The sequence below is a fragment of the Ascaphus truei genome, chromosome 4 (genome assembly GCF_040206685.1).
Source record: "Ascaphus truei isolate aAscTru1 chromosome 4, aAscTru1.hap1, whole genome shotgun sequence".
Lineage (NCBI taxonomy): Eukaryota > Metazoa > Chordata > Amphibia > Anura > Ascaphidae > Ascaphus > Ascaphus truei.
In genome coordinates this window covers 61,402,896-61,427,367 of record NC_134486.1, presented here as the reverse complement: position 1 = coordinate 61,427,367, position 24,472 = coordinate 61,402,896, and the positions used below count along the sequence as shown (strand labels likewise).

General features: G+C 49.6%; 1 protein-coding gene across 12 annotated transcripts in view; it reads left to right on the top strand.

Moving 5' to 3' along the window:
• The window catches only part of FSHR (follicle stimulating hormone receptor), a 219,202-nt gene that overhangs the window by 77,137 nt on the left and 117,593 nt on the right, over window positions 1–24,472 (top strand). For 6 of the 12 annotated variants that reach the window (XM_075595858.1, XM_075595862.1, XM_075595859.1 and 3 more), the window contains exon 3: window positions 8,056–8,145. The exons of the other annotated variants lie outside the window; for them this stretch is intronic. In XM_075595858.1, the coding sequence (XP_075451973.1) occupies window positions 8,056–8,145 (90 nt within the window). The remainder of the gene's footprint in view (window positions 1–8,055; window positions 8,146–24,472) is intronic. 12 annotated transcript variants of the gene reach the window in all.

The following is a 24,472-nucleotide window of genomic DNA, read 5'->3' as shown; positions in this document are numbered from 1 at the left end:
ATGGCAATATATATTTAAAACCAGAGACAGAACATGAGACACAGACAGAGCTCAGTGCACATCCAGTGAAACTTATACATGGTACAGTGCCTAAATATATATGTATAGACATCTATTAAATAAAATGGTCTTTTAGTTTAACATTTTGGCCAAAGTGTTGTAAGCCCCTGAGCCACTACACGGCAGACCACATCCCAAGGGTCCCTAACACTAATATAAATTCTTAATAACCTGTGCATTACCAGGAAGAATGATTTATAATAAACTAGTTGATAAACCCGGCTTTGCCCGTGATTGCTGGGGCGGGGGGCGTGGAGAGGCGGGCAAGGGCAGGGAGGGCGGGGAAGGGCAGGGAGGGCGGGGAAGGGCAGGGAGGGGGGCGAAGGGCAGGGAGGGTGCGAAGGGGGCGAAGGGCAGGGAGGGGGGCGAAGGGGGCGAAGGGCAGGGAGGGGGGCGAGGGGGCGAAGGGCAGAGAGGGGGGCGAGGGGGCAAAGGGCAGGGAGGGGGGCGAGGGGGCAAAGGGCAGGTAGGGGGGCGAGGGGGCAAAGGGAAGGGAGGGGGTGAGGGGGCAAAGGGCAGGGAGGGGGGTGAGGGGGCAGGGAGGGGGGTGAGGGGGCAAAGGGCAGGGAGGGGGCGAGGGGGCAAAGGGCAGGGAGGGGGGCGAGGGGGCAAAGGGTAGGGAGGGGGCGAGGGGGCAAAGGGTAGGGAGGGGGCGAGGGGGCAAAGGGTAGGGAGGGGGCGAGGGGGCAAAGGGCAGGGAGGGGGGCAAGGGGGAAAAAGGCAGGGAGGGGGGCGAGGGGGCAAAGGGCAGGGAGGGGAGCGAGGGGGCGAAGGGCAGGGAGGGGGGCGAGGGGGCGAAGGGCAGGGATAGAGGGGGCGAAGGGCAGGGAGAGAGGGGGCGAAGGGCAGGGAGAGAGGGGGCGAAGGGCAGGGACGGTGGGGGCGAAGGGCAGGGAGGGTGGGGGCGAAGGGCAGGGAGGGTGGGAGTGAAGGGCAAAAGGGTGGGGGCGAAGGGCAGTGAAGGTTGGGGGCAAAGGGCAGGGAGGGTGGGGGCAAAGGGCAAGGAGGGTGGGGGCGAAGGGCAGTAGGGTGGGGGCGAAGGGCAGGGATTGTGGGGGCGAAGGGCAGGGAGGGTGGGGGCGAAGGGCAGGGAGGGTGGGGGCGAAGGTTAGGGAAGGTGGGGGCGAAGGGCAGGGAAGGTGGGGGCGAAGGGCAGGGGGTATGTGAGTGAAGGGCAGGGCCGGAGGGGGCGAAGGGAAGGGCCGGAGGGGGCGAAGGGCAGGGCCGGAGGGGGCGAAGGGCAGGGCCGGGGGGGGCGAAGGGCAGGGCCGGAGGGGGTGAAAAGCAGGGCCGGAGGGGGTGAAAAGCAGGGCCGGAGGGGGTGGGTGCGAAGGGCAGGGAGGGTGGGGGCGAAGGGCAGGAGGGTGGGGGCGAAGGGCAGGGAGGGTGGGGGCGAAGGGCAGGGAGGGTGGGGGCGAAGGGCAGGGAGGGTGGGGGCGAAGGGCAGGGAAGGTGGGGGCGAAGGGCAGGGAAGGTGGGGGCGAAGGGCAGGGAAGGTGGGGGCAAAGGGCAGGGGGTGTGTGAGTGAAGGGCAGGGCCAGAGGGGGCGAAGGGCAGGGCCAGAGGGGGCGAAGGGCAGGGCCGGAGGGGGCGAAGGGCAGGGCCGGAGGGGGTGAAAAGCAGGGCCGGAGGGGGTGAAAAGCAGGGCCGGAGGGGGTGGGTGCGAAGGGCAGGGAGGGTGGGGGTGGGGGTGAAGGGCAGGGAGGGTGGGGGTGGGGACGAAGGGCAGGGGGGGTGGGGGCAAAGGGTAGGGGGGTGGGGGCGAAGGGCAGAAGGGTGGGGGCGAAGGGCAGGGGGGTTGGGGATGGGGGCGAAGGGTGGGGATGGGGGCAAAGGGCAGGGAGGGTGGGGGCGAAGGGCAGGGAGGGTGGGGGTGAAGGGCAGGGAGGGTGGGGATGGGGGCAAAGGGCAGGGCCGTAGGGGGCGAAGAGCAGGGCCGGAGGGGGCGAAGGGCAGGGCCGGAGGGGGTGAAGGGCAGGGCCGGAGGGGGTGAAGGGCAGGGCCGGAGGGGGTGAAGGGCAGGGCTGGGGGGGTGAAGGGCAGGGCCGGGGGGGTGAAGGGCATGGCCGGGGGGGTGTGAAGGGCATGGCTGGGGGGGGATGAAGGGCATGGCCAGGGGGGGGATGAAGGGCATGGCCAGGGGGGGGTGAAGGGCAGGGCCGGGGGGGATGAAGGGCTTGGCTGGGGGGGGGGGTGAAGGGCCGGGCCGGGGGGTGAAGGGCCAGGCCGGGGGGGTGAAGCGCCAGGCCGGGTGAAGCGCCGGGCCGGGGGGGGGTGAAGCGCCGGGCCGGGTGAAGCGCCGGGCCGGGGGGGTGAAGGGCCGGGGGGGAGGTGAAGGATCCCTTCCCCTGCGGTTACTTACCTCGCACAGGGCCGCACTCCTCCTCTGGTTCCTCGGCGGTCTCCGTTCCCCCCGGCGAGGCGGAGCTGAGACGCTCAGGTGAGGACGTAGTGTGGGCAGCAGCCCGTACAGCTCCCGACTGAGAGAGCCGGAGCAGCGCGCGCGGGGATGGTGAGTTGGGGGCCCGGCCTCTAGGCCTGAAGGTGAGAGCGGCGAGAGCATGCTCTGGGGGGGGGGGAGCGGTCTGTGGGAGGGAGCACCGGGGGAGAGGGAGCACCGGGAGAGAGGGTGAGCACCGGGAGAGAAGGTGAGCACCGGGAGAGAGGGTGAGCACCGGGGGAGAGGGTGATGTTTGTCAGGTCCCACGGATTGGTGATAGGGGGTGGTTCCGTTGTTGCGGGCCAGCCGCCGGTAAGGGCGTGGGGGGGGGGTCAAGGCCGGGCAGCCGTTAAGGAGGGTGGAGTGTGTGTGTGTGTGTGTGTGTGTTGAGGAGGGTGGACGGTGGAGTGTGTGTGTGTGTGCGTTGAGGAGGGTGGAGGGTGGAGGGTGGAGTGTGTGTGTTGAGGAGGGTGGAGGGTGGAGTGTGTGTGTGCGTTGAGGAGGGTGGAGGGTGGAGTGTGTGTGTGTGTGCGTTGAGGAGGGTGGAGGGTGGAGGGTGGAGGGTGGAGTGTGTGTGTTGAGGAGGGTGGAGGGTGGAGTGTGTGTGTGCGTTGAGGAGGGTGGAGGGTGGAGTGTGTGTGTGTGTGTGTGTGTGTGTGTGTGTGTGTGTGTGTGTGTGTGTGTGTGTGTGTGTGTGTGTGTGTGTGTGTGTGTGTGTGTGTGTGTGTGTGAGTGTGTGTGTGTGTGTGTGTATGTGTGTGTGTGTGTGTGTGTGTTTGGCCCGTCACTCCTCCTCAGGCCAATGAGAGGTGTGCGGGGGCGGACGGCCCAAGGGACCAATGAGATTTCCCACAGGGACACCGGACATCCAGACAGGCATACAGTGCTTTCACTAATATAGTATAAGATCTGTCAAAATTAGTTGCATAGTTCTACGTCTGATTGAAGCTTTTATTAACCTGTACATTACCAGGAAAAGCACTCTGTATTAGATTTGTCACAATCATACTGCAAGCAAGCAAGTTCCCCTGAGAGTGGGAGATGATATGGAGTGAGCTTTTAATCATTTAAATGTGGGAGGGGGTGAGCTTCAATTAGGTAGGAGGTTGCCACCCTCCAATCAGCTAAGACCAGCTTAACAAGAATTGTAAAACATACATGACACCTACAAGCTCATATTGACCCCCCAAAATAACCACAACATATATATATATATATATATAAAAGCATATAAGCATATAAGTGTCACAGAGGAGTGCTACTGAGCATGGCAATATATATTTAAAGCATGCATTTCACCAAGGGGCCTATGCAGAGAGCAGCGCTATTTCGAAATTCGCCATTTTTTGGAGAAAATCGCGCAGAAAACAGCAGAAAATGGCGAGTTACGAAAAACGCGCCAATTTTTCTTTTCTATTTGTAAAACTCGCCTCGCAGCTGGCGAGAACCTCAATCTCGCCAGTTTTAAAAATATCCTAATGCAGAGAGCCGCGAACGGCATCTAGCGGCTGTTCGCGCCAATAAAATGGCGCGATTGTCTCCTTTTTGCCTCGCCAGAAAAAATTGGCAAGAAGCTGCCGCTCGCGGCCATTGCAATGGGAAAAAAAAGGAGCGAATTTGTTTTTACACGTTTCTGAAGCGCGCATCTCGCCAATTTAAACTCGCCACACGCATCCATGTTAAACATAGCAGAATTCGCACTTTTCTGCATATGGAGAATAAAACTCTCCAAAAAAGCTACTTTTTACTAAATTCGCCATTTTTAAAATTTGCTGCTCTCTGCATAGGCCCCCAAGTCTTTTTCAGGAAAGCATGCATTTCACCAAGTCTTTTTCAGGAAAGGATGACCTTGAATGCCTGTTCAAGTCTGCATATTTGATGAACGTTGTTTTTACTGGAGCAATCTCTGTTTCTGGCAAGTAGTGCTACTCCTCATTCTCCCTAAGCATCTCTGTGACCTTAGCAATAGGGAGACAGGTTGCTTGGCAGTAGAAAAGATTCCAGTGTAGAATCCTCAGTTGAAGGCTGTTTAAATGGCTTCAAAATGACCTTGCAGGACTTCTCCACAGAGCAGTATACTGTAGGTTGTACAGATCAGTTCTCTTTCTGCAGTGCCAAATATATTGCTTTGAGAAGTAGCAAAACCCAATTCAGTAAACTCCGATACAGAATAAATGTAGGAGACTGTAGCATGTCATAGATATTCTGGCAACCTGTTCTATAATTTAGTGATCCTTTCCCAAATAACTCTGTCTCAAAGAATTGCACTACAGAATTCGACAGTACCTCAAACTTCATAACGTAGGCAGCAACACTTAACCAGCTAATTTTTTTTCTAGCTAACCAGGTTTTGATTTTACAGTACTCTTCATTCAGCTCACAGATCTGTCTTACCTCCTTTTTTTTCTCGCACGCCAACTGAAATATCTAAGTGTCGCTCAGATCCTATCTTCCACAAAGTCAGGTATGACTGATTCAGTGTCTCCAGCCATTAAGGCATGGCAATGGGTCATACAGTGTTGAACGAATAAATCACTATGGTGATCTTTCAGTCACTGTAAGGATTCTGCTTGATCCGTGCCGTGTTTTCACTCCGGTAGTATCTCTGGAAGGTTAGGATGCTTCTTTTCTTTCTTTCAGAGTCTGCTCTGATTTTAGAAAATTCTAACTGGAAACATGGAGAGTTATCCTTTTCCTTTTCCAAGGCGCCCTCAGCTTCTTCCAGTTGCATCCTTGACTTTTCTTCTACCAATAGTCTCTTCTCCTCTTCTAATTGATTGGGTAATTTATCTCCTTCACTGACTCGGTGTAAGGATTCTGTCGGGTTTTCACTACGGACCAGGTTTTCTGTCTCTCCTGCCCTTTCTGCTCTCTGTGGCCATTTTGAATACTGGCAGCCTGCTTTATAAGGCTGCAGTTACCATAAGGAGTCACCAAGCAAAGTTCTGTGTGTTTGCAGCTCCTGTCGGTCTTTGCAGTTACGCCTTATCCTCTTGCTTGTTTTGAATTTCTGTTGCTGACCCCAGACCATGACCTTGAGCTCGCTGCCTTCCGCCTGCCTGGACCTCCGCTTGCCTCCTCGACTTTGCACATCTCCTGCCAGCCCTGACCTCCGCTTGCCTCCTCGACTTTGCAACTCTGCCGCCAGCCTTGACCCCTGCTTCCTTACCAACTAGGAATACTCTTACAGGACTCTGTCCCTGGGTTGTGGTCGGTTTATTTGTGTCCCTACCTCAGCCTTGCGGGTCCGCCTCCTGATTTGAGATGAGCCTCATTACAGTCACTTTGAAATGCTTTTGCGTTCAGCTAGTATAACAGAAGCCCCGTCCAATATAATTCCAACAATTTTCTCCAAAGGGTACGTGTTTTGGTAATTTTCCATACAACCAACAGATTTTCAGCATTACAGCTTTCAGCTATTTCAATTAAGCTCAACACAACTAGGCACACATTTTACTTGTATCAACATTCACAAAGCGAAGGTAAATAATATGCTGACTCTTGCCAGTGTGGTTGGTACTCTCATTACACATTAAGTTAACAAATGGGGTTTTACTGCAAAGGAATCCTCTGTTTCTTGCCCCAGTTCTGGTGCTGCCGTACACTCTTTGGAAAGGAACAGATTTTTGGTCAATTTTTTCAGTTATTTCTTTGAAAACAAACTGAAATATAGGAAAACTGGGGCGCTCTTACCAATGAATCACAATAATACCCAAAGCCTTCTGGGGATCTAAAATAAATATCTGTAGGTGGCAATGATACACATATATAAAATAATAGTGCAATACTAGCCACAAGTCTTCGCTGCTGCTCAACCGGCAACGGATCTCCCTGGATCCTCACACAGTTGGGAAACACAATGAGGCGAGCGCAAACAAGAAAAAAACAAAATCAATAAACCAATAAACTTCAATGGTATGGGCAAATAATGCAGGTGGAAGGGTAAGTGGGTAAATATAGATATCAAAATCACTCACACGGCCATGTGGGAGTGTAGACACATCACATAATAGGCAGCTTTAGCCTGAAGCGTGCTTCATAAATCGCTGGTCCTGGAGATGTTCTCAGAAGCAATGGAGGGGAAACAACAGTGGGTGTATGTCACTGATAAGTGACAATGATATGAAGAAATATATAAAAACCACTCACATGGCCATATGTGGGTGTGGACACTCAGAGAAAATCCAAGTCTCGCTTTCCACAAGCGGGCCATTAGTCTGTCGCGGCACAACTCTGCCAGATCACGGGGCATATCTCGAAATATTGGCCGCTGCATCTGTAAATAGTGTCACATTATTCCCCCGCAATGTCCAACACTGAATGAAACGCTGTGCTGAAAGAAAGATAAAACAGAAATGTACCAACGAGGAAGGGTGCTGAGGTTGAAATTACATTCTGGTGGGGGGAAGCTTGTGGGGAGTGCAGGTGTCACCATATGCAGAAGAAAAAAATACATAATAGTGTAATATGCCTTAAACAGAAAAAAGCAATCTATACAGGAATCCTGATTGGGAACTCACATTCTCCCAGTTTAAATTCAGCAGTGGGTAATAATAGATGAAATTATGTGGACCCAGCAATATGCAGAGAGGTCTTGCTTGACATAAACTCTTTGGTGTCAGCAGAGCAAACTATCGGTAGAAAGAATGACACCTTTAGTGCAACATTGTTATGTTCACTATCAATGTATTGGTAAAAGCAATAAATAATGCACTCACATGAGCATCATGTGCATAGACACATAGAAACCAATGCGGAGCTTCAGCGTTTGCCATCCACCCCACTCCCGGAGTTGCGTCACGTCACTTCCGATCCAGCCCGATCGATCACAGAATGGATCGAACCCGTGAGAATCCATTCTGCGATCGATCGCTAAACCGGAAGTGACGCGACGGGCCGGACCGGAAGTGACGTGACGCAACTAACTAACATACTTTATTGCTCTTTGCAAATAGAAATGTAAAAAAAAAATGTCTTTCTCCGCCACTCACATAGTTATGTACTTCAGCATCTCTTGGCATATATGATATTTTTGCTTTAATCGGGCAAGTCAAAACCAGAATTGTTCTTAAGTATTAAAATGAATAGAATAGAACTAAGTTCTGAACTAACCCTACTCTTACAGCTAAAATCACGGACAACACCTCCACAAACAGATGTACAAGTGCATGGGAGATGAGCACAGTTCTTCTTTGAGTCTCTTCCAAAATCTTTTGTCATTTTCAGCAACAAAAAAAACAGGTTTTAATTGCTAACATTTTGACAAAATCCATCCTGCCCACTAAAATCCATCTGCAGATTGGATACTAAAAAATGCAGATGGATTCATTCAAATTTGAGAGCAAGAGAGCGAGACCATGCTAATTTTAGTAACAGTTACCAGTTGTCCAAAGGAGATTATAGGTGGCACACCACCATTTTAAAGTGGTGTTTGGTCTGAGGAAGGGACTGCTTGTCCTGAAACGTTACTATTGTTAGCTCTGATGCATCAATACATTTGAAATCATTTGATTCCACTACAATTTGTGTGCCTCTTCCTTTCTCCTATCTTGCAGTTACCAGTTGTCAATACAGTATATCCTCTCAAACCTTCCTTCAAATAAATTACAGAGATATGTCTGTGCTGAGAAAGAAGCACACATAAGGTACCTGGTATGGAGATATGCTAATGCCTATGCAAATTGTATTTAAATGCGTCCCACCGGACACTTCCTGAAAGGATTTTCATATGAACTATATAGAGTTGACAAGCCTATGATACCAACACAATAACTGGAGTGGTGTCAGACCCAATAGCACTAGAACCCACAACCACTACTTTTCTAGCCAGTAGCTCTAACAGTGTGAGCTAAACCAGATAATTGTTAGTATCATTGTCACGTCCCACTTTTGATCTGCTCACTGCCCCCACATGTAGCTAATGTAGCTATTAGTGTATCTCTCAGCTATCTCAGGTGTGCTCCATAAATAACATTAAACTGTCATTCTGGAAGTGAAAGTGGTCTGCTTTTAAAGAAATCAAGGGAGAATGGGCTACTTCAGGTGTATGCGCTAATTTTGGTGCTACACAAAGGCTATGCACAAAGGTAGCTATGGTATAATAGAACAGGGACAAAAAATATTCACTGTGCCACCTGCTAGAGTGCCAGATATCTTCTGAATTGAAATACTTTATTTAAAAAAAAAATAAAGCTCTACAAATTGCAGGACGTTATTCCACTTACTTTCCACAGAACACAACGTGTTATTGGGTTGGCAAGTCTAAGTCAATGTAGAAATGATGTAACGTGTCAAAACAAACAGGATTGTTGTTAGTCTGTTGAGAATTTGTTTTTTAAATCGGCGGATAGGCCTTTTTGAGAATGGTTAGCAGGAATTCGTGGACCAAAGGAACTGGCCAATCTGAGGCAGATCCAAATCTGCAAACCATGTTTGCCCATCTCTAGTCCCGTCCCACACCTCTAAAAGGATTTCCATACCAACTATATGTAACGGGTATTCCCTCTAGCTTGACCCACCCAATCTCATATTGGCCCGTGTGGTCTAACCAGCTCCCATTACATGGTCATGTCTGGTGGTACACCTGTAAGCAACAGGACTCCTGAGTCTCCCGCATGATGGTATTCGGGGATTGTCAATCCAGACAGGCAGCTGAGGTAGTGTGTGCGAATCCTACCTATATCACGTGCAGTGCCTCCACCTCATCAGGATCTATGCGTCCGCAGGGGGAGGGTCCTGTTGAGGAACTCCTTCTTGGTGGTGCCTTCCACTGGAGAGTAACTTCACACTCACACCGTGGGGGTATCTTTGAACAGGGCATCTTTATTGATCTCGTATGGGCATGCTGCCCTTCACAGCTAGCTGCCTCAGCCGCACATATTGATTTGCTGTCCCTTTGATAGGTACGCCCTCCCAATGGAGTGGGATCCCCTCTCCCCGGAGGGAGATCACCCCTGTGCCAGGTCCCTGGACACAGTGTGGCTCTTATTAAGTCTGATGTAGAAATGGACCACTAGTTACTGCACTAGTGGATCCTTCCTTCCCAACGCACTCCAACAACTCAGCAACAACAACACTTTGGGCAGTGCTGTGCCTTATTTACTTCAGGAACTGTCACAGCTCTGATGTCACTAACTGTGGACTCAGAGCAAGTAGCCACTCCCACCCATACATAGGGCACCTCACCAGGGTGTTAGGGCAAACCTCCATGATTACTGCTGGCATCCCTGTAACTTACCAGGTTTACTGCCACCAGGGGAGACAACTGCAGACCATTTTACATGCATGGCTACATATATACAGATGCAGCCACAAGTATAAGAAATCTTGCCTTTTAAATTCTGGGGCAGTCTCACAGTAAATGCCTCAACATTGCCTCAACATTTCTGTGAGATTCTTAATGGCCCATCGGATTAACACAGTGGGGGTCCCTGCAGTCCCATTCAGTTTGACTGAATGGGACTGCAGGGACCCCCACTGTGTTAATCCGATGGGCCATTAAGAATCTCACAGAAATGTTGCGGCAATGTTAAGGCATTTACTGTGAGACTGCCCCAGAATCTCCCAGAATTTCCCACGTAGAAGTGTTCTAATACTGGTGGCTGCATCTTTAAAGTTAGTAAGCCTAAAGTAGTAACCTAATGACTCGAATGGTGTCAGACCCAACAGGGCATAGTACCAACAACCACTTTTTTTTAGGCCACAGCTCTAGCAGTGTGAGCTATGCCAACTGACAGGTAATATCGTCATCACATCCTAATTTTGACCTGCTCCTGATGACACATGAAGTTAACATAGCTATTAACGTACCTCGCAGGTACCTCCGGTATGCTCCACAAAGGAACATTAAACTGTCAACTAGGTAATGGAAGTGATCATCTTTTAAAGATACTACAGTTATGAGCACTCATTTTGGTGCTACATGAAGGATATGCACGAAGGTAGCTACGGTATAACAGAACAGGGACAACAATATTCACTGTGCCACCTGCTAGAGTGCCAGACATATACTGCATTGAAATACTTTATTTTAAAATAAATACAACTCTACAAAATTCCGGGAAGTAATTTCACTTGCTTCCCTTGACACAGAAAGTCTAAGTAGTGTGCAGCCAGTTCTGCTGTGGTTTCTTCTCCTATTTTTTAAAAAAAATTCTGTTCTCTTGTATATTATTAACGTTCTGAATAAGAGCGGGTAGTTTGTCGAAGTGGGCACTTCTCACTTCAAGAATTTTGTGCAGTGCAGTAGGAAGTGTGTTTCATCTCCTACCTCTCCCAGCTCATATCACTAGCACAGTCTCATTTCCTGGGGCTTCCAGTTCTGTCTGTATCTGCATGTATCTATTTCCAGGCTGTGGGCACTCATTCTGTATAAGGTCTGTCTTTAGTTTGGGTCATTTACCCTCAGTAGGTAGGGTTCTAGGGTGTATTCCCTCTGAAGGCTGTGATACAGTAGGTCTCCAGCTTCTTTGAGCACAGGATAACATTTTTCCATATCGTCACATGCAGTTCCTTTATTCCCTGGTGATTAAGTTCATTTGTTTGTTTTGGCAGGTTGTTGATCTGTGTGCGGTTTTCTTCTGTGATTGAGAGGGCAGGTTGTTTGATGTCACAGGGTATATTGAGGACCTCTTGGTTTTTCCTTGCTCTGTAGTAGTAAGAATGTGGATGGCTGCTGTTTAGGTGAGCCCAGAATATCAGTGCTCTCTTCTGTACAGTGAGCAATAAAGGAAAGCAGCCCCGGTCAGTCCAGGCATGCACTGTTTGATGTACTCCTGTGAACACATGATTTTCTTTTGCTGGGCAGACAACAAAGAAACTATAACAGCTGGTCTCACAGTATCTTCAGCCAAGTCTTAAATAAACTGCTCTTTCAGAAGTATCTAGCCACTGTTACAAAGAGTCAGAACCTGTCGTTTTTATGGTGCTGTCATTCATAGTTTTGACAAAATAAAAATATACATACTGTAATATCTCGATTCTGCTTTTATATATTTTTTCCTAACATACTGTACAATATCAATGGACATGGGGACATATTTTAAGCAACTTCTTATAAAGTTTTCTTACAGAAGATTAGTTTCCCCCTTTTGTTTTAACAGGACATCCATTGGCAATTAGTTTGATATATTTTTGCGATAAAACATGAGTAATGAATACTTTAAATGGGTTTTGACACATTTATACCACCATATCACATTTCATGTGCATCTAAAGGTAATAATGGAAATCTCACATCCAAATATATTTCGAATATTGGACCCTAAATACCTATGGATTTTGCATTTATTTATAAAATATTTTACCAGGAAGTAATACATTGAGAGTTACCTCTCGTTTTCAAGTATGTCCTGGGCACAGAGTAAAACAAAATAATACATGGTTACAAATACAGTTACATAAATGAACAAGGTATACATTATATACAAGACATTGCATGCACAGTTAAAGAAAATATATATTATGAGCGTATGAAACAGTTACAGACCAGATTAAAGTGTGAGACAGCCTTAGATTTGAAAGAACTTAAGCTGGTGGTGGATATGAGAGTCTCTGGTAGGTTGTTCCAGTTTTGGAGTGCACGGAAGGAGAAGGAGGAACGTCCGGATACTTTGTTGAGTCTTGGGACCATGAATAGTCTTTTGGAGTCTGATCTCAGGTGATAGGTACTGCATGTGGTAGGGGTGAGGAGCTTGTTCAGGTAGCTGGGTAGCTTGCCCAGAAAGTATTTGACGGTGAGACAGGAAAGGTGAACTTTGCGCCTAGACTCTAGTGATGACCAATCTAGTTCTTTGAGCATTTCGCAGTGATGTGTGTTGTAGTTGCATTGGAGAACAAAACGACAAATTGAATTGTAGAGGGTGTCAAGTTTGCTAAGGTGGGTTTGAGGAGCCGAGCCATATACTACTGCTGCGGCCGAGTTTATTCGAGCATTTGCCGGTTCTCGGCAGCAGCAGTAACCTGGCGCGCGCCGGAGGGTGCCGGGCGCGCGCCGAAGCAGCGGAAGAGCGCCCTCCGATCGGGGCGCTCTCCCTCCCGCTGCCGGGTCCGCCGGGTCCCCCAGAACCCCCTGCCGCCGTCCCCCACATCGCGGGACACCAGGGCTCCCTCGGGGAGCCCAGGACGCGCGTGCAGGGGGCGCAGGCTCCCGATGACGCGTGACCGCGCATCGGTGATGCGCGGCACGCTGAGGGAGTGCGGCTAGCACGCCGGGGCATCCCCCGGCTTGCGGTGCTAGCCGTGCTCGAATTAAACGTGTCGGTAGTGTATGTCTCTATAGTCAATAATTGGCATTAGCATCTGCTGTGCAATACGCTTTCTGACCAGGAGACTTAGGGAGGATTTGTTCCTGTAAAGTACCCCTAGTTTGGCATAGGTTTTGGTTGTCAGGGTATCAATGTGCATCCCGAATGTTAAGTGGGAGTCAAACCATAAGCCCAGGTATTTAAAACTAGTGACAGGTTTTAGGGTGGTGGTAGCGTTGGTTCTAATCAGGAGCTCAGTCACTGGAAGCTTTACAAATTTAGTCTTGGTCCCAAATGCCATTGGTACAGTCTTGTCAGTGTTTAAAAACAGTTTGTTTTGGGAAATCCAGTTTTCGAGTCTCAAAAAGTCAGACTGAAGTATGTGTTGAAGGTCAGAGAGGCTATGGCTGTGTGCATATAGGATTGTGTCATCTGCATACATGTGTATTGAGGCTTCCTTACAAGCTGTGGGAAGATCATTAATGAACACTGAGAAGAGTAGGGGCCCCAGAACAGAGCCTTGCGGTAAGCCACAGGTGATATCCAGGGGGTTGGAGTTAGAGCCTGAGATGGACACATGTTGGGATCTTCCTGATAGGTAGGACTGAAACCAGTTTAAAGCATGTTTCCCTATTCCAGAGCTCTGGAGTTTGTTAAGCAGGATAACATGATCAACTGTGTCAAAAGCCTTTGCAAAATCTAGGAATACTGCACCAGTGAGTTGTCCCCGTTCCATTCCACACTGGATTTCATTGCAAACTTTTAGCAGGGTAGTTACGGTGGAGTGTTTGGGACGAAACCCAGACTGGAATTGGCTAGGGAAATTTGTCTTGGTGTAGAAATCGCTTAGTTGGGAGTGGACACATTTTTCCATAACTTTGGATAGAATTGGGAGAAGTGAGATTGGCCTGTAGTTTGAGACAGTGTTTTTGTCCCCACTTTTGAAGATTGGGACAACTCTGGCAGTTTTCCAGGTCTTAGGGATATGGCCTGCAGACAGGATAGAGTTGACTATGGACGCAATTGGTTTGGCAATGGCTGGGGCACCAAGTCGTAGGAACCTAGATTGTAGTAAGTCGGGTCCACATTGGCTGCTTAGTTTTAGTTTGAGGAGCGCTTGTGTAATCTCCTCTTCAGATACTGGGCTAAATTGAAAATTGTGGGCAGTGTTGGGAGGGGGTGGGACTGTAGGGATACTCCCAGGATGAGATTCATGTTTGGGGTTTGTGCTGCGTTTCGCTAATAAGTTAGTGGCACACCCCACAAAGTAATCATTGAATGCATTTGCAATGTCAGTGGGGTTTGTCAGAGTAATATCCCCCTTAGTGATATTACTTGATTGTTGATGGTTAGGAGCCTGGAATATATTGTTGATAACCTTCCAGAAGTTACCTGGGTTTGATGTATTTTGGTGGAGATTGTCAGAGTAATATTGTGCTTTTGCATACCTTGTTTGCCTTGTGCACACGTTCCGCAGGCATCTGTAGTTATTGAGATCCTTGGTAGTGCCAGTTACTTTGTAGCTTTTCCACAAGGCATCCCTGAACTGGTAGAGTGCTATAAGGTCAGGTGTAACCCATGGAAGGTGGGCACCCCGTACCCTTATTCTGCGTAGTGGAGCATGGGTATCGCAGAGTTTTAAGAACTCGGATTGGAAATAGTCGAGCGCAGAATCAGGGTCGGGAATTAAATCGATTCTGTGCCATGGGCAGTTGGTAAGGTCATCCAGAAACTGTTGTGGGTTAAAGTTTTTAAATGTTCTAGTGAGGAGAACTTTAGGGCTTGAATGGGGCGGTTTAATTTTCCTTACACAGTACACTATTGCATGGTCACTGAAAATATCAGGAAGGATGCCAGAGGATTGGATTCTGCTGAGGTTTGAGGAGAGAATCCAGTCTAGCAAGGAATGGTTATGCGACTTCAGGTTTATTCGTGTGGGTTGGGAAATGAGTTGCGATAGGTTAAGTGACTTGAGTTGTATCTGGATTTTGTGGTTTTTAGGGTCAAGCCAATTGAAGTTGAAATCCCCTAGAACTAGCAGCTCACTCTTCTCATTCAGAGAGGAAATGGAGGCAAGAAATTGGGTGATATCAGTCAAGGATTGTAGAGGGGCTTTAGGGGGGCGGTAGATGCCAGCAAGCAAGATGTGCTTAGAAAAGGGGAGGCAGATTTTGCCAACTAGAGTTTCAAAAGAGGGTGGACTTGGTGGGCAATGTAACAGTGTAAATTGTAAGGTGTCTGCAATATAAAATAACACCCCTCCTCCTCTCTTTGACCTATGTCTCCTAAAAATGGAGTATCCCTGAATGGCGATATTTGCATCAGGGGTTTTAGAGGATAGCCATGTTTCTGTAAGAACGATGGCTTTGGGTTTATGCATAAGGCACCATGCCCTTAGTTCATCCAGTTTGGGCAGCAGGCTCCGGATGTTTATATGGGCGACAGATAGCCCTTTTTGGAATTTAAAGGTGGAATTCTCAGGGGCATGGGACAGAGCTGAAATGGGAGGACCTGGGTTAGTTTCAACATCACCTGCTAGAGAGAGTAATAGTATGAGTAGAAATTTGGGTAGTTGTTTGCAAGTTGTAAATTTGTGATGTTTTCCATTTGAGTGTGCGGTGGTTGGTGTGCTGGTTTTTAGAGTTCACCACCAACATTCAGTAGATAGTGCAAGGCTTTTGAGTAGTCCAGGGTGTATGGTGATGTTGGGTGTGGACCAGGATGGAGGAGTTTGTAGTGGATAGAGGGAGTAACATCTCCATGAGGCCAGGAGAAAGAAAAAAGTTAGAAGACATAGCAGGTTCATGATGCCAGAGGTAGGCAGTGCTGCAAGGAGCTGTTGTGAGCAGAGTGAGTGTGTGCAGACTAAACAGCAGGGGTGGGCCTGTACCTTGTCAAGTGTTTTGCTGCATTGCAATGCTAGGGTCAATTCAGGGTTTCAGTGTTTTGTGCAGTCAGTTTTGGGAGAGGCTGCTGTGAAAGAAGTTGTAAAGGGGTGGGGGGTTGAACTATGCAGGCTAACAAGCATGGGATCATAGTGTGATCTGAATAGCTTACCGTTTGTTGTCTTGAGTTAAAGAGTTTGCAGAAAGAAGCAGTCCCCAGTCACCTCTAGTCAAACTGTAGTCTAACTGTTTTTATCACTTAAAAACCTCACTTTAAATGCCTCACTGCCTAAATTGTAATTATTTTTTTACATTACTTATAGTTATAAACTTGTAATTCTGTATACAATAGAGTTGACATAAAAGACCATGTCACTGCTGTTGGTGTTATCTTATTGTTTTACAATATAAAAACAAAGAAAGGAAATTATAGAAATTAAACATACAGATGTAGGCAGAGTTACTGTCCTCTCTGCCACGATTTGCCCTGCTCTGGTGCACCTGGAATTTGGTCTAGGACATTTGGTCGAGGCAGTTCTGCCACGATCAAATGACTATCGGCGCGTTGGCGCTTCGCCGCTACTCACCCTGCTGCTGGGACCTGTCGCCACCAGCCGCTTGATTAACCTTTACTCTAAAACACCCAACCTTAGCCCTCCTCCTAAAACCACCTAATCTAAGCCCTAATGATTAAACCCCTTAAATTAACCCACCCCAGAGCCATTAAAACCCCTTAAATTAACCCCCTATTCTAACCACTACAAAACCTTAAATTAACCAGTTACCTTAACTGCTAAAAACCATTAAATTAACCTCCTAGCAGAACTAAAACTTACCTTAGAAGTGGCCGGTGGCGGAGGTACAGTGGCGGATTGGCTGCTGCGGAGGGTCCCTCTCCGGCCAAAAAACAGCGGTCATTTGGTCGCAGTGAAATGACTGCAACAAATGTCCCATTTTACCTGGAGTGTGACCACATCTGAATGGTACCCCATAGCATTAAGCCTCCTGGGTCATCTGTATTGGGAAAAAAATTATACTCACATTTCAGGCAAGCTGCACAGGTCCCTGTCTACCTTCTCAGCATCTCTACAGTGTTTCCTGTCCTGTCCAGCTTCCTTGATGATGTAGACCAGGGGTGTAGCTATAGCCCGGGCAAAGCCCGGGGGCCTGTAGTCTTGAAAAAATATTTTACAAGGGGTGGCGCACATGTCTACTGATGTTGACGCCCAAATATAGCCATGTAGCTACCCCTCCATAATGTAGAGCCCCATATAAGGGCATATACAATCAACAGAATGGAACTCAGTGAGCAGATAGAAGCAGAGAGATGCAGAGAAATGCAGAGATGGCAGACAGGGACCACTTCACGGCTGACCTGAAATGTGGGTATTAGTTATCTCTTGTGCAGGATGACCTATAAAGTGAAGGATTAGTGCTGCAGGGTCCCATTAAAAAACATGGAACCCCGCAGCATGAATCCTTCCAAACTGCTTGAACTCGCTGTTCTTTTGGCCATGGAAGGGACCACGTTCGGGACATGGGTGTCTGTATTTTTCTCTGAGGCCACAAGGGCAGTAAATTTGGCTACATCTGTATTGCATTCACTGCTACATTTCATTGCTGAGGGGCTCAGTTTCTCTGTTCTTTGGAAAAGTGATGTCAGTTTGTGAAAGCAGCACTACTAATACAGATATACTGTATGAAATTGAGCTGGTTCATATTACTATAGAAATTGCTGTTACAATCGATATTTGATCAATCAGAAATAATGTTCTCCTGGAGACTTCTCAGTAGTTTTTCAATTTATACGAATAACTTTAATTTATACATTTACTTAATATACTGTAAGCATATCGGTTTTACTTTGTGTATGAGTGGTTAGACAGTATTTATCCAAATAGAAACTTTTTGGACTGTTTTTCAGAATGACTTTTTCAAATAAAATGTACTTTACTCAAGAGCCCTTTACTTTCTAATGCAGTCAAACAGGAAGTAGTCCATTTTGTCTGGGTCCTGGCTAATTTGGGAGGGCTACAATTTAAAAAGTAAGACTGGGTTTTTAATAATGTAGAAAACCCTGGACCTCAGTGGATTTCTTTGTCATAATATATCAAATAAATTAATAAATGGAATAGCAATATGAAATTGGCTCACATTAGCACACCACTTTTTAAAAAGAGGGAAAGAAAATGTGTGGTGTTATTTGATTTAGGAAATCACACTAGTACAGGCAGTCCTCAGTTATCCGACACAATGCGTTACTCAAAATGGCGTTGGATAGCGAAACGTCTTTAAGCGAAACACGGTTTCCCATAGGAACACTGTTTAAATGAAAGGTTCCGTTCATGAAGGCATTTTTAACACTAAAATACACCAAATATTTTACGCTGGCAATAAGATATGCAACACACACATAAATTATATAGTGTACTGTATATACTATATTGTATGTCTTTATTTATATAGCGCCATTAATGTACATAGCGCTTCACAGTAGTAATACACGTGGTAATCAAATAAATAACAGACAATATAAATAACAGGTCATGGGAATAAGTGCATCAGACATAAAAGTAACATTAAGGAAAAGGAGTCCCTGCTCCGAGGAGTTTACAGTCTAATTGGTGGTAGGGAGAATGTACAGAGACAGTACCAGGGAATTCTGGTAAGTGCGTCTGCAGGGGGCCAAGGTATATGTATCATGTGTCCAGTATAATCCATAGTGCTATTCATATGCTTCTTTAAGCAAGTGTGTCTTAAGGTGGGTCTTAAAGGTTGATAGAGAGGGTGCTAGTCGGGTATTGAGAGGAATGGCATTCCAGAGGTGCGGGGCAGTAAGCGAGAAAGTAACATAATATAATAATATAATATATTATATAGTATAATATAATATATATATATATTATATACACATAAACAACTTTGCAAAGCGTCATAAGAGCGTTGGATAAGCCATTTTGATGTTGTAAAAATGAATATAGGTATGCATTGCATAGCGTTGGATAAGCCATTCATTGTAAAACGAGGACTGCCTGTACTTGTTCATTTAGGATATGGGGAGGAAGTTAGCCTTGGACACTAAACAGTGTGGAGCGTGGCACAGATTTAATAATAACTATAAAGATTAAAAACTTTGCAAGATTAAAACTTTGTAGAATTTAGAGATTACGTGACGAGAACAACAAGTCCAGGCATTTCCTGAAGGAGGAGTTTGATTGCGTTAGTTCATCTCGCCAATTGTGTGCCAATCCTGGGAAAAGCAGGAACATTAACTCTTTGGTGCCTATGTTCTAAATGTTGCAGATGGCTTTTTGTTATCTCATTTTAAATTGCGCTACTGCTGCGGCCAAGTTTATTCGAGCATTTGCCCGTTCTCGGCCGCAGCCGAAGCCTCGGAGGAGAGGCCCGCCGATCGGGGCTTCCCCCTCTCCTTACTGGGTCCGCCGGGTCCCCCGGAACGTCCCGCCGCCGTCGTGACATCAACGCGACACCAGGGCTCCCTCGGGGAGCCCTGGGCACGCGTACAGGCGGCACAGGCACCCGATGATGCGTGACCGCGCATCGGTGATGCGCGGCACGCTGAGGGAGTGCGGCTCGCAAGCCGGGACATTTCCCGGCTTGCGGAATGAGCCGCACTCGGATAAAGTGTGCCGCCTGTGTATGTGTCAAAAATTGGTTTTTCATTTTATTTTGGAGCACAGGGAGGGTCTACCGGGGTTGGTGTCCCGGGCCCGCTGGCTGGGGGGGGGCCCAGCCGGTGCTGCAAATTTTCCCCGACCTCTGGCCAGGCCTTGCTGCCAGTTGCGTCCGGGCCCCCAGTGGGGTTCAGTCAGGTACTTTGGCGCTCCACCGATCCCCATGGCTGCTGCCGGGGCAGGAGGTAGGCATGCGGGGGGGGGCGGGAGTTAGGCACACGGGGGGGTGGGAGGTAGGCATGCGTGTAGGGGGGCGGGAAGTAGGCGGGCGAGAGGTAGGTGTGGGGACGAGGGAGGTAGGCACGTGGGATGCGGGGGCCTGGCGTGTTTGGCGATGGGACCTGGGGTGGAGCGCGTCCGGCGGTTGGCACGCACGGGACTTCCCGCTCTCCTCGTTCGCTACCCTCCTCGATCTGGGAGGTGGGTCCAATGTAGCATGCGACAGGTGCTGTTCCCTCCAGCACTCCCCTGGTTACCACTGTCACCTGCTAGTGGCTGTTTGAGTGGGGGGTTGGGGGGATGTTGGGGGTGCCTGGGTGCCACTGACCCCCTCGGCATCCACTGCCCCCCACTCTGCATCCTTGCCCCCCCTCCACATCCACTGCCCCCCTTCACATCCACTATCCCCCCTCCACATGCACTGCCCCCCTGCACATCCACTGCCTCCCCTCTGCATCCACTGCCCCCTCCACATCCACTAGCCCACAACTGCATAAACTGCCGTCCTCCGCATCGACTAGACCCCCTCCACATCCGCTGCCCCCTCTGCATCCACTAGCCCCTCTTTGCATCCACTGCCCAACTCCGCATCCACTGCCGTCCATCCACTAGACCCCCTCTGCTTCCACAACACTCCCTCAGCATCCACTGCCCCCCACCACATCCACTAGCCCCCCTCCACATCCACTAGCCCCATCTGCACCCACTAACCCCAACCACATCCAATGCCCCCCTCCGCATCAACTGCCACCTCCGCATCCACTGCCCACTCTGCTTCCACTAGCCCCCTCCGCATCCACTGCCCCCCTCCACATCCACTAACCTCCCTTCGCATCCACTAGCCTCCTCCACACCCACTAGCCCCCCTCCTCATCCACTAGCCCCCCTCCACATCCACTAGCCTCCCTCCTCATCCCCTAGCCCCCCTTTACATACACTAGCCCCCCTTTGCATCCACTAGCCCCTCTTTGCATCCACTACCCCCCTCCGAATCCACTGGGCCCCCATCCACATCCACTAGCCCCCCTCCGCATCCACTGCCCCCCCTCCACATCCACTAGCCTCCCTCCACATCCACTAGCCCCCCTCCACATCCACTGCCCCCCCTCCGTATCCACTAGCCCCCCTCCACATCCACTAGCCCCCTCCACATCCACTAGCCCCCTCCACATCCACTTTCCTCCCTCTGCATACACTAGTCTCCCTCCGCATCCCATAGCCCCCCTTCGCATCTACTAGCCAACCTCTGCATCCACTAGCCCCCTCCAAATCCACTAGCCCCCCTCTGCATCCACTGCCCCACTCCCCATCCACTTCCCCCCTCCACATCCACTAACCTCCCTCCACATCCACTAGCCTCCTCCACATCAACTAGCCCCCCTCCTCATCCACTAGCCCCCCTCCACATCCACTAGCCTCCCTCACATCCTCTAGCCCCCCTTTGTATCCACTGGCCCCCCTTTGCAACCGCTAGCCCCCTCCGAATCCACTGGGCCCCCATCCACATCCACTAGCCCCCCTCCGCATCCACTAGCCCCCCTCCGCATCCACTGTCCCCCCTCCGCATCCACTAGCCCCCCTCCACATCCACTAGCCCCATCCACATCCACTAACCTCCCTCTGCATACACTAGTCTCCCTCCGCATCCCCTAGCCCCCCTTCGCATCCACTAGCCATCCTCTGCATCCACTAGCACCCTCTGAATCCACTAGCCCCCCTCCGCATCCACTGCCCCACTCCCCATCCACTTCCCCCCTCCGCATCCACTAGCCCCCCTCCAAATCCACTAGCCCAACCTCCGCATCCACTAGCCCTCCCTCCACATCCACTGCCCTCTCCACATCCACTAGCCCATATCTGCATAAACTGCCCTCCTCCGCATCCATTAGCCCATATTTGCATACACTGCCCCCCCTCCACATCCACTGCCCCCTCCACATCCACTGGTGCCCATCCACATCCACTAGACCCCCTTCACATCCACTACCCTCCCTCCGCATCCACTGCCCCCTCCACATCCACTAGCCCCCTCTGCATCCACTGACCCTCTCTGCATCCACTGCCCCCCCTCTGCTTCCACTAGCCCCCCTCCACATCCACTGCCACCCTCCACATACACTGACCCCCTCCACATCCACTAGCCCCCCTCCACATCCACTAGCCCCCATCCACATCCACTAGCCCCCATCCACATCCACTAGCCCCCCTCAGTATCCACTGTACCCCCTCCGCATCCACTAGCCCCCTCCGCATCCACTAGCCCCCTCCGCATCCACTAGCCCCCTCCGCATCCACTAGCCCCCTCCGCATCCACTAGCTCCCCTCCACATCCACTGCCCCCCCTCCCCATCCACTGCCCCCCTCCGCATCCACTAGCCCTCCCTCCGCATCCACTGCCCCCTCCACATCCACTGCCCCCCTTCTGCATCCACTAGCCCCCCTCCACATCCACTAGCCTCCCTCCACATGCACTTGCCCACCTCCGCAAACACTTGCACCCCTCCTGACACCATCCGCAAGGTAAGTTTGAATGTTATATTTATTGGGGTGGTGGGTGTATTTTGTATATATATTGAGGTGGTTGGTGTATTTTGTAAATGTATTGAGGAAGTGGGGGTATTTTGTATTTGTATTGGGGAGGTGGGGGTATTTTGTATATGTATTGGGGAGGTGGGGGTATTTTGTATATGAATGTGGGGTGGTGGGGGTATTTTGTATATGTAATGGGGAGGTGGGGGTATTGTGTATATGTTTTGGGGAGGTGGGGGTCTTTTTAAAATGTGGTGGGGCCACCCACCTATGCATGCAGTCATGCATTCGCCCACCCATGGATGCAATCACCAACCCAGGCAGTCAGTCAGCTAACCACCCACCCACCAAGGGAGTCACCTTCCCAGTCAGTCAGCCACCCAGGCAGTCAAGGTGCAGTCACCAACCTAGGCAGTCACCCACCCACCTAGGCGTGGCAGGTGGATCATCAGGAAGCGCATACCATGTGGGAACACATAAGAAAATACTTATGGTGCAATATTGTGCAAACAGTTATTAAATAAATTGTCTAGCACAGAATGTAGACACAAAATACTCACAAACGTGAGGTAGGATACAGACACATAAAGGTATCTTTACGAATTGATGTCAGTCTGTAGGGTATGTTGATGCCAGGGGAGTGTGGTTCTCAGCTGACCTTAGGATAAAAACACTGGACATAGCGTAGACTGTTTGGCAATTTAATAAATGAAGTAGTTAAAATCCAATCTACTCACATGTAGCTAGATAAAAAACAGCATTTTAGATCTCAATGATCTCTGCACATATCGCTCGATGCTGCCACCGGATGAAGTCTCTCTCTCGGATCTTTCTCCTTCTCTGCTGTGCGGTTCACGGGTGCGTGTCAGCGACCGGAAGTGACGTCATCAGCATCCGAGGGTTCCGGTGGGTAGAGACAGCGTCACTCTACGCGTTTCACCTTTCTTGGCGTCCTCAGGAGCCAAGAAAGGTGAAACGCGTAGAGTGACGCTGTCTCTACCCACCGGAACCCTCGGATGCTGATGACGTCACTTCCGGTCGCTGACACGCACCCATGAACCGCACAGCAGAGAAGGAGAAAGATCCGAGAGAGAGACTTCATCCGGTGGCAGCATCGAGCGATATGTGCAGAGATCATTGAGATCTAAAATGCTGTTTTTTATCTAGCTACATGTGAGTAGATTGGATTTTAACTACTTCATTTATTAAATTGCCAAACAGTCTACGCTATGTCCAGTGTTTTTATCCTAAGGTCAGCTGAGAACCACACTCCCCTGGCATCAACATACCCTACAGACTGACATCAATTCGTAAAGATACCTTTATGTGTCTGTATCCTACCTCACGTTTGTGAGTATTTTGTGTCTACATTCTGTGCTAGACAATTTATTTAATAACTGTTTGCACAATATTGCACCATAAGTATTTTCTTATGTGTTCCCACATGGTATGCGCTTCCTGATGATCCACCTGCCACTTCTTCAAACAAGGATTGAGAAAGAAATCCTACATCAGGTTACAGCTGCAATCAACCACTGTGTTTGTTTAAGTATCACCTTATCATTATTTTATTGATTATATCACTGTTGTTTCAATGTCAATGAGCGCCATTTTTGGTTAAACACCCCACCTACACTACCCACCCACCTAGGCCATCACCCACCCTGTCAGTCACCCATCCAGGCAGTCAGTCACCCACCCACCCAGGCAGTCATTCAGACAGTCACCCACGCACCCAGGCAGTCACCCACCCAGGCAGTAAGTCAGGCACCCACCCGGCAGTCAGTCAACCCAGGCAGTCAGTCAGTCAGTCACCCACCCGGCAGTCAGTCAACCCAGGCAGTCAGTCGGTCACCCAGGCAGTCACCCAGGCGGGTCACCCGACAGACCTACAGGGTACCAGCAACTTGTTTCACACAGGTTCTGGAGACCTGTTGGTGGGTCCCGCCAAGCGCCATGGCCCCCAGGTGGTCTCCTTGGGTCACCGTGGGACACAATTGGGTCCCGACGGTAGGCCCGCGGATGTCTGGGAGCCCCGGGTCAGACCCACAGGTGTCTGCGGGGCCTCGGGTGGTTCCCACAGGGGTCTGGGGAACTCACGAGTGCTCACTACGGGTCCGCAGTGCCCCCACAGATGTGGGACCACCGCTTCATCCGGCAGACTACGGGTCCGCGGTGCCCCCACAGATGTGAGGCCACCGCTTGATCCCCACAGGTGTCACCCGTGGAACCACCAGCCTGATACCAGCAGAGATTCGGAAGGGATCGGCATGGATTCGGCCCTTACTGAATACTGCGAGGGCAAATCGCCAAAATCATGTCTATCGGCAACACTTGCCGAAAAGATTTTTTCGGCGCTTAGTGCATGAAGCCCTATATGTGTTTTATTACTTTCCAGCC